This window comes from Vespula pensylvanica, chromosome 22 (assembly GCF_014466175.1).
Source record: "Vespula pensylvanica isolate Volc-1 chromosome 22, ASM1446617v1, whole genome shotgun sequence".
Taxonomy (NCBI): Eukaryota; Metazoa; Arthropoda; class Insecta; order Hymenoptera; family Vespidae; genus Vespula; species Vespula pensylvanica.
In genome coordinates, this window is record NC_057706.1 from 1,677,007 (window position 1) to 1,693,096 (window position 16,090).

The 16,090-nt window shown below is 31.6% G+C and overlaps 1 protein-coding gene across 1 annotated transcript in view; it reads left to right on the forward strand.

Moving 5' to 3' along the window:
* Nucleotides 1–534: 534 nt before the first annotated feature.
* LOC122636442 (scavenger receptor class B member 1) overlaps nucleotides 535–16,090 on the forward strand; it is a 30,483-nt gene continuing 14,927 nt past the window's right edge. The window contains exon 1 of the mRNA XM_043827646.1: nucleotides 535–1,532. Coding sequence (XP_043683581.1) covers nucleotides 1,475–1,532 — 58 coding nt within the window. The 5' untranslated portion in view covers nucleotides 535–1,474. The remainder of the gene's footprint in view (nucleotides 1,533–16,090) is intronic.

Consider the following 16,090-nt stretch of genomic DNA (forward strand, 5'->3'; position numbering starts at 1 on the left):
TAAAACCAGCAGTCAGTCAACAGGCAGTAATGTCGCACAGTTCGCGCTTTTAGTGTTACGTTTGACTTGTTAGCGAACGAACGATACCGATTCTTCCATTTCGATCGTCCATTTTTTCCTTACTTTTTAATTTAATTTTTCCATCCTCCCCTCCCTTTTTATTTTCGTCCTCCTCTTTTCCCTCTCCTTTCCTTTCTCCCACTTTAGTACCACAATCTATTCCTTTCTCATACGTTCTTTCCCTCTCCGTGGCTCCTTCTTCTTCTTCTTATTCTTCTTTTCCCTCCTCTTCATTCCACCTCCACCTGTTTCTTTGATCGAGTAAAACACTTTACAAGTACGATCGAATACGTTCGCTCGTTTCGTTCGCGACGATCGTTCGCGTTGATAAGGTACGCGCGTGCGTTGTGACCAGTCGAGCGAGATCGAGAAAGAGAAGAGAAACTCGTCGTCCTTTTCTTACGCTCTTTCTATCTCTTTCTATAACTGTATATATATACACACACGCGCGCACACATATACAGATATTATATATATATATATATATATATATATATATATATACCTTTCTCTCTGCCTATTTCTATCTATCTCTCTGTTTACCTCGTTACCTTTTTTTCAATAAACTTTTCGAAAGTTATAAAATTGATCGTGAATTTTGGAGAAATCTGGATCCACAGGTTGAACGAGAGAAGAGATATCTAAAGTTGTCTTTCAAGTTGAAAAATATTTAACGGGTTTTCGAGACGTCGTTATTGCTGCTGCTGCTGGTAGTAGTGGTGGTTGTGGTTGTGTTGGTAGTGGTGGTGCTGTTGCTGTGTTATTCAGGCAAAAGGGAATTGAACTTTCTCCTTCTATCTTTGTTGCGGTGAACGCAACGAGTCACGACTACGACGACGACGACGACGACGACGACGACAACGACGGCGACGGCGACAAGGACGACGAGGACGACGAGGACGACGAGGACGACGAGGACGACGAGGACGACGACGACGGTGAAAAGAAATAGGAAGAAGATTACGGCGAGGAGAAGGGAAGAGGAGATTAAAGACGAGATTGAGAATATTTTTGTGTAAATACGTACATTGCATATACATATCTCATAGTTACCGACGGTATTTGTTCTTATTCAAGAAAGAGAGAGAGAGAAATAAAAAGAAAAAAACAAAAAAAAAAAAGAAAGAACAACGAAAAAAGATTTAAGGACAAATTTTCGTCGCGATTACATTATTCTCAATCGACGACGACAATAATAACGATGATGATGAAGATGACAATGATGATGACGACGACGACGACGATGATGATGATGTTGATGCGATAATAAAAACATACGCGATAGTTTTCTTCCTCTTCTTATAAAAACTTTTTCTTCTTCTTCTTCTTCTTCTTCTTCTTCGTGAGGAAAGTGCGACGACCGTGTGGTGTTTCTTTAGTGCACGTGACATAGGAAGAAACCGATAGAGAGATCATGAGAGTAAATCGTGGAATTTGCGCTAAGCTCCAAGGAGGATTCCTCAGACGATGGTGTACGTATATTATTCTAATTATCATTATCATTATTGGTTTAAATCGTGATTTAATTATTATCATTCGATTAAAATTACGAACCTCTTTTTTTTCTTTTCTTTCGCTTCTTTCTTTTTTCCCTCGGTCGAACTCTTAAAGAAGATCTGACAAGTGGCACGAACTTTTAACTATCACATTAATCATCATATATGTTGGATGATTATAATTCATAACCATTCGATCCATTCGATCTTTACTAGCAGATACGTTCAAATACCGGTGCAACAGGTGAAGTTTCCAACGATGGGAAGAGCAAGTTCGTGTAACTTAACTCCTTTTCTCATTCGACGAGCTCTTTCTTTCTTTTGAGGAGCAACGGTCGTCGCTCTCGAAACGAATAACGCCGTCGAAAAGCTACGTAGCCATCGTTATAAGGTCAATTCGATTCAATGGACGTGTCATGCTCCGGGTAACCATGGTTCTGAATCATCGTCGTTACGTTTTGTGAGAGTCGTTCGTATACATACATACATACATACATACATACATACATACATATATATATACAGAATCCCTGTAGAATACAAACGAGGAAAAAGGTATATCGATAATATACTTAATTTTTGTTTGCACCGTTTACATCGGACCGAAACAAATTTTTCACGTTAAACGTTAATTAATTAATTAGATTTCAAGTATCTATTTATTTTTATCCTCGGACAACTCGCTTACGATTGAAACGCACGTTTCACAGAGTATTTTTAAATTCAAGAAACGTGATCGACGCCTTTCGCCATTGTTTCGCGCCTTCGCATTCCTTCTCGCGAAGTTAAAGAGCACGTGGTTCGCCACGAGAGAGCTTCGACGAATCTAAACACTTTTAATGTTTCGAGTTTCTTATTCTCGCGGGAAAGCAACTAGCTCTTAAGTTTGCTCGCCGTACGAGACACGATGTGTGTCTCTAACTGTAAAGTGTAGGTCGTCGAACGACTTCAAGAATACCAGTAAGGATTTTCCATCCCTCGATAAATTTCTTGATAATATCTTTCTCCGTTCGTATTTCCTTAATGCAAATGATATTTTGAATTTTTCGTATCAAACGTTTTCGTTTATCGTTAAAATATTTTTTATCAATGAATTTGGACTTTCAACGAATCTTATAGTAATTCATTTCAAGAACAACGATAATCATTTCATCGATTCTAATTAATAATATTGACAGCAACGGATGATAAGTTTATTTCATTTTGCACATAATGTTATATTATGATTAATAAACGTGTCCGATAAAAATTGATACAAGTTTCTTACGTCAGATTTCACATATCGAATATTCGAAGGGGAGACTCTTAAAAGGCGTTCGACATAGACTACCGCGAGTTCTACCGAGAGCAGGAAGTACACTTACATAATAACGAGTAATTACCGTAAGTTGTAAATGGTAGTCGAGTGGTGACTGCCTTTTATCGCGAGAACAGAAATTCGATACAAACTTTTCGTTTAATCCTTCGGCGAATAAAAAAATAAAAAAAGAGCAAAAAAAAAAAAAAGAAAGAAAGAAAAGAAAATGAAAAAAGGAAGAAAAAAAGGAAAGATGTTACGTGATATTCAAGGATATATATTATTTTATCCTTCCCCCTTCATTTTTTTTCTTTTCTTTCTCTCTTCCATAGAAACATATCAAATATATTTTATATCTTCATGCAATTAAAATACGAACAATCGTTACGCTCGAGGAAGGATCAATTTGCGTTTATTTTTACGTACATATATACAAACGATTTTTCTTCCGTAACGCGAAACATAATGCGAGGTCGATGTGAATTTGAAATTGCATCGGAGTTAATTGTGGCTAATCGACATGGCTAGGTTTCCATGAAGCTACGAAGTAGCTGATACTGTAGTACGTACCGTAGTTCTCTTTATCTGTCTCTCTTTTTCTCTCTCTTTCTTTTTCACTCATTCTATATATACTAACATATACCTCTACTCATAGAATATTGCGTATCCTACGTAAAGAACGGAGTTCACCGTTCACCAGCCCACGTTCTTGAGGGAATGCTGGTTTTCGAAGTTTACGAGGAATATTTACTGGTAATAAGGAAAACGTCTTAGGTATATATATATATATATATATATATATGCATTTATATATATATATATATATATATATATATATATATGTGCATTTGGTTGTGGTTTGTTTATTCTTTCTTTCCTATATTTTTTATTATTCCAACAACAGCAAACGACCGACCAAACCGCTTAAAGATGACTATAAACCATAGAAAATCCGAATTTCTTTCCGCCTATTACTTTTTTCCTTTTTTTTTTAAATTTCTTTTCTTTTTTGTTAAATCTTTTTACGCGATCGTAACGATCTCGGAAGCAAACGATTTATCGACCAAAAAGGAGAAAATCGAATGACTTCCCACCGCGAATCGATAAAAATACGAGACGAAAGAAACTAAAAGATTTCTCTCAAATTTTATCGTCGCTTACTATTTTTAAATACATTAGAAATTAGAATATAGAATCTACGGATTTAAATCATTCTATTAGATTCTCTCTAGACTTTCGATTAATATAAATAGATATATATGTATGCTTAATTCAGTCTGAACGGAATCACTTGAAATTTATACAGCAAAATTGAAATTATAAATTACGAAAGTCCACGATTCAATAGTATCAAATCAATTTCGATTTTAGAGTTTTAAATGACATAAGTATTTGAAAGATTAAACAAAAAGATGTTATAAAAATTATTTGAATATATGCAATGAAATTGAATGGATATAAATAAAATATGTATAACGTTATTACAAGATTACGTAGAACGGTGTTAGCTATTAACGTTAATCTATTAGTCGTCTATCATGTCTGTCTTACTTCTCAAAGAGAAATACTGGTTACTTATCTATTTGCTTTTAATTCAGGTTTCAGATTGAAAGAGCAAATGCTTGTTCGTCGTTTCCATTCCTTTCGAATTAGAATAATATATATAGATATATATACTCATAATAAAATTTTCCATTCGTCCTTCTCGTTACTTTTATTCTGTCGAGTCGTACGCTTTGTTTATTTTGTTTCCTTTTTTTTTCTAACGCAATATGCCTTACGCAGCCGGGATTAAGAGAAGAACAATTAATGTAAATAAATACAGATATGAAAACAATAGTTCGATCCTGTTCTTCTTCTCCTAGTCGGTCATTAACGATAAGGATACTCAAGTGAGAACATCGTAGAAGAGAAGTGTTTGAATCTCGTTTGAAATCTAGATCGTAGTATTAGAACGTAGTTGGAAGTGTACCATTGAAATAAAAGTACGGAACGATTTGTGCTGTTCGAGTGCTGACGACAAAAGAAAATAATAGAAGATACGTCGTTAACCAATCGATAACATCGAATTATTGGAAGAGTGTATACAGAAGGTACTATTTTATAGAAGGTAAGGTAATCATTTTATTAACTTTCACTCGAGTTTTCGTTTGATCACGAATGTGATTTTCTATTAATACGGAGGACGAAATAAGAACGACGAGTCTTAGTTCGATAAAATCGTATAATAAAAAGTCGAGGAACGTTGGATTAAAATTTTTGATCAACGATTCGTCAAGAATAAGGTCGGACTCTTAGCGTTGTTCGTCGTACACGAGAAGACAGTTTCGTGAGAGGCCGTGCATGTAAACGACGACTCTTCTGACGAGTTAAAGGAGAACGTAATTTCCGGTTCTGATCGTAACGAGCAAGAGATTGGGTTCGGTGAAAATGGGTTCGTTGCCTTCGTGGTTTAATGGAGGCCAAGTGTCGTTCTTTACGTTTTATTCGTGAAAATTTCATTTGCCGTTGATCGAGTAACGTGATAACGACTTATTATTAGACGAACTACGTTGAACTACTTAATAAAAATTACTTAATACAAAGTTTTACTATGTTTTTTCGTTAGGTTAATTTATCGTTTATTCTTTTCTCTTCGTAGGTGTTTCTTATTTATGTATATGTATGTCTATATATATATAGCATTTTTCGTACGATCTAATAACTCATGTAATTCGTTACAAATTCTTGTTAATTACTTTAAACGAAACGAAAAGTACATGTACCTGCGTACGTAATGAAGGTTTCTTTTGAAAATTTTAAGAGATCGAGATATAATTGATTTATAAGGAATTATGCGATTCATTTTGATCTAATGTAATTAAAGTGAAAGACGTAATAAAAGATAAATATTCGTATCTTATACTTTGTTCTCTGCTTAAAAGATATTTATTTGTATTTTGAGATTTCATATGATTCGAATTAATTGAACATTTTATTTAAATTGTGAAGGAAATTTGTTCGTATAAGAAAGATTTTTGTTTCTTAGATTTCTCGAGTAATTAGGAAATGGCGTTTTAATTTTACACGTTTAAAGATATTATTTACTATTTCCAAGAAGAGAAGAAAGAAGAAACATATGACACAATCATCGAATGTATTTCTTTTCAAAGGTCACGTATAACAACTTTACAATGTTTTGAACTAAATAACGAAAACACGGCTACAGAGTAAAAGTTAAGTGACTATCTCGTAACAATGATAAACATTCCCGTAGTAATATATATATGTATACACCGTCTATGTCGTAATATTTTTCAAAAAGTAAGATTACAAAAGTTTAGACACTTCGTGTACGGTGACATGTCGTAAGAACTAATTTTACGTACCTCTCATTTAATGTTGCAATGTTACAACGTAATGGAGAAAAAGGAGAACGTCACTGACAATGAAAAAGATGCACCAAGACTTTTTATATCGATTCGATATTAAGTCAATCGTGTCAAGGGAAACAATTATTATACTATGTTACCTCTTTTTTGTTTTACATTACGCATACACAAACGTACTTAGATATATATTGATTGGTCAATTGATAAGTAATTTTTAACGTCGGAGAGTTTGAATTAAAAAGTATCTTAAATGATTTAACATTGATAACTTTTTCTTCGAAATTTTATAGACTTATTTTTTTGAGTCTCTCTCTTTTTTTCAAATTGTAAAAGAATTCTGTACAAACCAGTAGTTTTATATTCCGAAAAAGAAAGGAAAAAAAAAAGTCGGCTTAAAAAATATCGAGATAAATTTATTTTATTTGTAAAAAAAAAAATCATTTGATTCATCCGGTATAAAAAACTCTGACGTTACTTATTGACCAAGCTATTTAATACATAAATACATATGTATATGTATATATAAATATATGTATAAATGAATATATAAACGATTAGATGCATACTTTTCAGAAATAATTTGAAACACTTTGTGTTGTATATATATATATATATATATATATATATATATATATATACATATATATGTATAACAGAAATTTACTCGATTTCTCTAATTACACTTTTCAACCTAATTATCTTCTTAACTAGTTCTAGTAAGAACCAGAACGTATTAACAACATCACTATGAAAACATAAAAATCCGACGAGCGAGTCCCATCGTTATCTTGTATACTTTCTCCAACTATAGTTGTTGATCTTGCGGAATAAGTAAGTACATATGTAAATACATAAATTTACAGTCGATCGTTATCAGTATGTCTTATACAAAAGGGACGTTTAAAAAGATTTCCGACCAGCGTGCATTCTCTTTCAATTACGAAAGCATATATATTTATTTGTTAGTACGCATATATATATATATATATATATATATATATATATATATACACATACTAACATATACATATGCGCGAGAAACGAAAAGAATACAAGTGAAAAGCAAGTCGTGACGCGATCTACAGAGGTTGCGCATATTAATTGTTTCTTTTAAGCATTTGCCGACGTTGAACGGAAGTATGTAGGTATGAACGCTATAGGAGTATTTTTAATCTTTGACTGAGAATGCAATCTATTATCAGTTTAAGTATCGCATTCCACTGAACATGAGTTTTTCACTATCTTTAGTCAAAAGTTTGATAAAATCTGTTTATTGCAAGAATAACTTATAACGTAAATTGCTATGGTATAATTATATTATTATTAATTACAGTTTGAAAATTTCACGTTATATTATTATTATTATTATTATTATTATTATTATTATTATTATTATTATTATTATTACATATATAAAAAAGAAAATTAGATTAGAAAGGACTTAATAGTTATCTTAAAAAAAAGAACTTGAGTATAGATTGTTAAAAAGAGGGAAGGCGAAATGAAAAACAGTTCTTTTTTTCTCTCTTTTTTTTTTTTTTTTTAGAAAGTTAAGGTTTCTTAAAAGAACATACGCGTATATTTCTATGGTTCTACGGAAAAGAAAAGACGGTGGTCCCACGAGAGAGATTTTTTCGCATAGTCAAAATGCAACGATAATATCGTAAACGCGTGAGAACGGATTACCTGGGTTCTGGGAATGGGAACGCCGAAAGTACTCGACATTTTCATGGAAGAGAGAAAAAGGGAAGTCGAATTGATCCTTGTGTTATGTATATTTAAATACAGTATCCTCGATCGAAGAAGCAATTTTTGAAATTAAAAAAAAAAAGAGCAAAAAAAGAAATAAAAAAAGAAGAAATATTGCAAATTAATGCTTGAATTAGCAAATATGAGATGTATCGCGAATAAACATTTATTATGATTAAATTATATGGATTACTGGAATGATATTTATCGTATAACAATTCGTTATAAACAATTCTCAGGTTTTAATGAATCTTTAAGATCGTAAAAAATGTTTTATATTACTATATTTTTTCAAGAACGAAATAATTTGTTCTGAATTTTTTTGAGGAATAATAAATCTAATATATAAGTTTACATTTACTTACGTATGAATAATTAAATTTAATATATTTTAATTCTAATATAATATATACGAATAAGTTAATTTATGAATCGACTTTATTCGATAATTGCCTTCGTCGTCGTTGAATTTACAAATGTTTTTTATTCAAAAATACAATTATTAAGATAACGACGTTGAAAAATTTTCCATTGCTCGTTGAAGGAATTTTTAGTTTCTTCATTAGAATGATTGCGATATCTATTACTTTAAAGTGCTTTTGTCTCATTGTGATTGCTGTTGCAATAACGACGAAGAAGAAGTGGACGAGGAGAAGATGGAGAAGGGGGAAGATGATGAAGCAATGACAAAATCGTTTGGAGATTTCGTTCTCTTCGACCTCACGATCGAAGGTACGAATCTTGTTATGTAAGATCGAAGTCTAACTTATGCATTTCAAGCGAGAAGGTCTATCGATACTTATATGCATTAGAAAGATACGATCCAGGTGTCGGTCATGCGAGAAGAACGATCTCTAGCCTCGATGTGGTCTTGAGTTGGTGATACATATACGAACGAGTTAAATGAGAGCCGTGGTTATGTTACGAGAACGTTAGAACGAGTTAGATTCGATTTTGCAGATCTGTATTTCTTTACCGTTAAACTTAACACGCGTTATGCGGTTAGCCAATAAGATTATCGATAGGTATGGGTATAGGTAAATATGTGTATGTGTATTGCTGTGGAAAGTTAATATCCTATAAATATAATAGGTATAAGAATTTCCTTTTTCTTTTCTTTTTTCTCTCTTTTTTATTTTTTATTTTTTTTTTGTTTATTCCGAACGAAATCCAAAAGATTCTCGGAAAATTCTTTGAGACAATTGTTATCGATTAACGTTATTGTAAAATAATTGTGAAGAAAGAAAGAGAAGTTTTAACGACGAATAACGTTGTCATCGATGATACTATTCTGTCGCTATTTTGGCGTAGATATTATTATATCGAATTAAATATTCATTAGTTAAGTGTATTCTCATTTCTTTCTCTCTTCTTTTTTTTGTTTTATAACTTACATTTATATTTTACAAGTACGTTTAATAATACTCAAGGTCATGATGACCCGAGAAAATCTTTTTTCATTTTCTTTTTTATTTATTTTCCTTTGACCTTACAACTCGTAATTATATACGCATGCATATTATATCGAACGTTGTGTCATTGAATTATTTGCTTTAATTATAAATCGATAGCAGTTTAGTTGGATCTTTTACGTAATATTTATAAGAACATTGGTTTTATATTACGTCAACTTTGAACGAAGCTCAAAAACCGCGGATTGTATCTACGGTAAGTTGAGATAAAATAGATATACTAGTAGCTTGCGCTGGATACGTATATACAAATAGGATTACGATTTTTGTTTGCGTTAAACGAATATTGACTCTCCGAGTGTAGGTCGAAACGAATAAGAAACGATTTCTTTCTGAGAGAGAAAGAGAGAGAAGAAAGGAAATAAAGGAAGGGGAAAGAAATAATGTAACATTCTAATCCATGCACATACGAATAGATGTTAAAGAAACTCAGAGACATTTTCTATTTCAAAGAGAAATAGCTAAGAACAAGAATGTAAATCTTTATCTCGTACAAGTAGTTACGTTCGCGATTTAAAAGAAGGGAAGAATGAAAGAGAACGATAAGAAAATGACAGTATGTTGTAAGATATTTTTCCTGATATGTAATAAGGGTAATAAGTTTGACCGTACGAAGTTTAAACTGGATAATTTTCAAAGGAGATCTAATTGTTGAGGGTTAAAGTTAATGGTAAATACGAGACGATAAAGCGAGATAATGTTAGGTATTGTACGTAATATATGGTATTAATATATGGTAAAATCTGACGACAATGAGTCAAAGGACGCGAATCGACCTCGCCTTATTTGTTAATACATTTTATTGCCAGTAGTTGTAATACCATATATGGTATTCTAAAAGAATTATCGAGAAAATTTACCGATCGTATCTATCTTTCTATATTCGACGTACAAAAGTTAGGTATAAACGCGGGTTGCATCGTTTGTTCTATTAACACGCCGCTAGAGAGAAGTAGAATAAGCGTGTAGAAACGGATGTATGCAATTTTCTCGCCTACACAATGAAACGTTCGTATAACTTTAATGGTGACATTGCACGTTAGAACTTCGTTAGAAACGTTTACATATTTGACATATCTACCTAGCTACCTAAGTATCTATCTAGCTAGTTTTACCTACCTACTTACTTACTTACTTATTTACTTATTTACCTACTTACCTATCTACCTGTCGATATAACTCGTCTTTAAAGATTTCATTTTGAAAATATAATATTATATCGTATGTACACGCTATTCATTCCTTCATTCGAGGATATTTAAGTAAGTACGTATGGTACATTGAAATTTCACACATCTAAGCGTTAAATTTATGCAAGAAACATCGGACGTTTTTGTTCAACTCAAATGACCTTTGCTTACAAATTGAATATCATTCAAATGCTTTTGCAATCTACCTTCGTACGTGATAACTTTCGACTCGAGTCCATTTTAAGTTTTTTTTTTTTTTTTTTTTTTTTGGATACTTTTTAATAGTAAGTATTTCATTTAATAGACGATCAGTATGTATAATGAAACCTACATGCTAATCTAACTTTTTTAATTATTTATATCGATCAATTTATTATAAATATTGATCAGATAAATAAAAGTGTTTTTTTCTTTTTCCTTTTCTTTTCCTAATCGTGCTTATTTTTCTTCGTTTTCTTCGTTTTTCTTCGAAAAAAAAAAAAAAACAAAATTATTGTTTCTTATCGATTATATTTTTATCAATTGTCACGATAATTTCCACGGATGCAACTACGTACTCATTTAACGATCGTGTTGGATACGATTCGTTCCGTGTCCTCGCCTGACGCATCGATTTTTTCTTGCTCCGTTTTCTTCGCACACGATTGCTTGTTTTTCAGGTCAACTGTGCATTTTTTGTTTATTTTAATGATGCATTCTACATCGATGAGTAAAATAAAATGAATTAAATGACGATCGTTATCGACAAATTTTACAATAATATAACAAATATTACAAATATAACTCTCGATATTGCGATTGATTTTTTATCGTATATGTAAAACACGCTGTGACATAGAAAACAAATATTATAATTAAATTTTAATGTCATAATAATATATAAAGTAAATATTTCCTAACAAAAGTATTGCAATTAAATTTTATTATATATACATCAATATATTGAATTAATCCTAGAAAATTTAATGTTCAAAGTTACATTTGTTTTTCGTTGTTACCCTGGTACTTTTTCTTCTTCTTTTTCTTTTTCATTTCGACGTAGAATGAATCACGGATTATTGGCACGTAGAATATTTATGAATGATCGGGAGGACGGACGGACGTCACGTAACGCACGCGTCACATGCAAGAAAGGCGTTCTGTTCCGATTAATTATTTCGAAGTGCTTAGAAAAAGTTTGGACTTATATCTATTTAAGGACGAATTTATGAAGTGGTTGATCATTACGCACACAGCACTCGACGTTTCGAGGATGACGACTTCTTCGTCCTTCGAAACTCGCGCTCGTGTTTTGAGGTCGCACCGTTTAACACACGCGTTTCGGAAGAATTTCTTAACAAGTTTCGTATATATCGTTTCTGCGCTGATCAACGACTTCGCCTCGTGCATAATCGATTCGTTCTTTCATCATATAAAAAATTTTAACATTGTTGTCGCATCAGAAGATTTTTTCTTTTTCTTTTTTTTCTTTTTTTTTTTTATTTCGAAGAATGAAAACAGCACGTTCTTTCGTCGACTATCTTTCGACTTATTTGTTTTTTCATTTTTTTTTCTCTCTCTTTCTCCCTCTTTCTCTTCGAGATGAAGACTCGTGCAAATTCTTACGAATTCTTACGGATTGACGTAATATTTTTTATTTCTTCCTTTTTTTATTATTTGTTTTATCTTCTCGTTTTATTACGTTAAAGATACATCTCTTGAAGGAGATAGATTTTGTTTTCCATCTTTTTTTTTTAATTACTCAACGATGAAAGGCAATTAAGGCAAAGGTTAAATTATAATGGAAAAAAAAAGGAAAAAAAAAAGACTAATCAGGTTCTTTCTCTCTTTCTCTTTCTCTCTCTCTCTCTCTCTCTCTCTCTCTCTCTCTCTCTCAATTCGCACGTTCTTTGAATTATGTTTTTTTTCTGTAAAGTAATAAAGATAAATATGTTTCAATGCATCTGATATTAACTAACATAATGTCATTGAAGTTAATTTAAAATATGTAATGCGTTTCTTGGAGGTTTTAATGGCGCCTACTTGCTAGAGAACAAAGTGGTAGTTTTGAAAGCTCGTTTGAATAGCTAGGAAGATAAACGACTTCGAACTCGTACAGAAAGAAGAAAAGCAAGAAAAAAGAAGAGGAATAAGACGAAGAAATAAAAGAAAAAACAGAGGAAAAAAGAAAAGGGGAAGAAAAAATTAATTACGCAAAGCTATCTCACTTTGAATTCTCATTTACCATGGACATACTGCGTATGAAAAGGTTCTCATGTTTTTTATCCATTTTTCTTTTTCCTTTTTTTATTTTCAATATGGTAAAAAAATTTTTTTATTTGACACGAAGATCTTTATCTTAACAAGCAAATATTCGTTTTCATTGAAATTCGATGTTGAAGTTTCTTTTCCTTTTTCTTTTTTAAGTTTTTGATTTAATCGAAGACAAACTCGTTTCTTTCGATTCATTCATAATCACGTTGCATCTTAATTATACTTGAAAAATATAAACGTGGCGAATATTCCGATTAGCACAATTAAGATATAGGAAAATGGCATAGGTTGAGAACCATTCGTTGCTTTAGGGGCATCCTTTCGCCTGCGATAGAAGCTCATTGCACCAAGGCGAGGCCACTGATCGTACCTTCTATCTCCTTTTACCCACAGTAATCCTTTTTTCTTTTTTTCTTTTTTCTTTTCTTTTTCTTTTTCCACCGACAAACGCTTCGTATCCTCTACCTTCCCTTCGATTTTATTTTTCTTAATGCGATTAACACACGGGAAACTGAAGCGACTAAGGAATCGTAAATATCTCCATTTAACCAAATTCAAATTCATTTCTTTTTCTTGTTTTTTTTTTCATTACCTTAAATTAATTATCACGATGCTATGGTTTAATAAGAATTAACGATGTAACCGTAATAAAAATAATAATAAATAATAAGAATAAATATATTATATATATCCTTTTTTCTTTTTCTTTTTTAATTCACATTTTCAAACATCAAATCGTCGTATCTACATCGAAATATGTCTACTCTCGTGATCCGTGTAATTTATATTTTTATTCGACTGTTCGTAAGGAAAATTCGTACAAATCGTTTTTCACTTTTCAAGATTTCGAAACTTTCCTCAGAGATAGAGAATCCTCAGAAAATTTGTCAAAGGTCGAGTGAACTTTCGTAATATTTATGCGACCGAATCATGAATAATATAAAATTTGGCGCTGTCCCAATAATTTCGTCGGAGAACTGTTAAGCGAAATCTCGAAATGTCTTTGATAGAACTTTAAGGTTTCTATCATGGAACATACATTAACGTAGATCTAACAAAAAAGAGACAATATCGTACAACAAAATATTGAAAATAAAGTATATTTATTAATTAGTTTTTAACAAATCATTACACCTAACTGTCATATTTTAATGTATTTATGAACGTAGAAAAAATAGCAAAAACTTTACGGATGAACCAATGCATACATACATCTACTTATATTGAAACTATTAACGAAATTTACATAATTATTATAGGAAGCATTTAATGAATATTACATGGAAATATGACAAAAGGGTGGTAACGCATAAAATTTCTATAATTTAATGGGGAATGCAAATTTCTTTTTTTCCTTTTGTTTTTTTTTTTTTTTTTTTTTTTTTAATTAACTCAGAGATAGATTATCTAGATATTTTCAGGATTGTATTATAACGTGTATTAAAGTCGACGTTTCTTCCGTTGGTTTCGCTTGATTTCTCTTGATTCATCGAGAACAGAACGAAATGATAGTACGACCTCGATCGATCGTTGATTCTCGTTCAAGAAGCGAGTCGGCGTACTTTTCTGTTCCGCTTTCAGTTCGTGAAACAGAAACTCGTCTTTAAAAATTGAACTTCGTGAATATTCTTTGTAAACATATTAAAATGTTATAAACGATATTTATGACGTATACGTAAGTATATATTGTTAGTGAGTAAACACAATAGTCTATTAAAAATAGGATCAATTGTTTCGAAGGTCAGCCAAAAGTAGCGTCGTACGTGATGAAAATGATAAAATAGTACGGATTCCTCTCATAGGTATTCTCGCATACAAATACGAATGACGCACTTGACTCTTTCACCTCGATTAACTTCGAGATTGTTAGCCTCTACGAAAGAAAAAAAAAATAGAAGAAAAAAAGCAAAAAAAAAAAAAAAATTCGTGGAAATCAAATAAAAACTTCATATAATTTTTAATTGGCCTTCAAGATGAATCCCATGTAATTTGTACAAATTGATATATATTATACCTTTGGAAAATATCAAGGTGACTTTCATTTTGTTCAATGAGAGCACGATAATTTTCTTACAATAGTACTAATGATAAGCATAAACATCGATAATAGTATTAATACAATGTAACGTCAATTCCATTGATTCTGGAGAATTATTAGTGTATAATAATACTAGGATGAGTATCGTAAAGTTATTACGAACAAGAAAAAAAAAAGAAAAAAGGAAAGAAAAGGAACAAAATAAACGAAATAAATTTTCTTATACGTTAATTATGGCAGAGAATGTTTCGAGAGACATACGTATGTATCTTCGACGCTTTTCAATTTTAAATTAGAAATTTCGAGACAGGAAAGTTCCTCTATATTCTTTCTAACGGTCTCGTGGAAAATGTCGAGCGTAAATAAGTAAGTACACGTCGAGTTTGTAGTGGGACTTTGAAATGGAGGTCGGTCGCGCGAAGTCGTCCGTAACGTTTAGCGAGAAAGAGAGAAAGAAAAAAGAGAAAAAGAGAGAGAGAGAGAGAGAGAGAGAGAGAGAGAAATATAGAGAAAATTCTAAATTTCAAAGTAGATGACGGACGAAAGTTTGTAATCTTTATGAATTTTTTATCAAACAAAATCGAAAATTTCTTTTCATTCTATTTTGATTCCCATTTCCATTTTATAATTTTAAAGTCACCTTTCACTTTTACAAGTACATAGATACAAGAATATGAGACACGTTATTCTCTTTAGAATTCCCATGAGCAAATTTTCACGATAGAAAAAAGGAAATAAGTAAATAGGTCAGTCGGTTAGAAATGAGAAAGAAAGAAAAGAAGAGTTTAGGTTTAATGATATAAAAAAAGGAAGAGAGAGAGAGAGAGAGGAAAAGGAAAAGAAAAATTGGAGAAGAGGAGAACGACAAGTTCGATGTCGCGAGACTTTCTCTGACAAATTAAATTAGATTCGTTGTGGCCTCTCGATTGTTAACTCACGTTGTGAAAGATAGACCGGAAAGGAGTTAATTGTTCCGCGGTGTGAAGCTTTCCCGACTATGAAAAAATACGAGTATACGTAAGTACATATACAAATAAATAAATCAGTATGTATATATACGTACGTAGATATATAATCGTAAATACATATCTATATATAAATACGTATATATGTATGAATATATATATATATATATATATATATATATATATATATATATATATA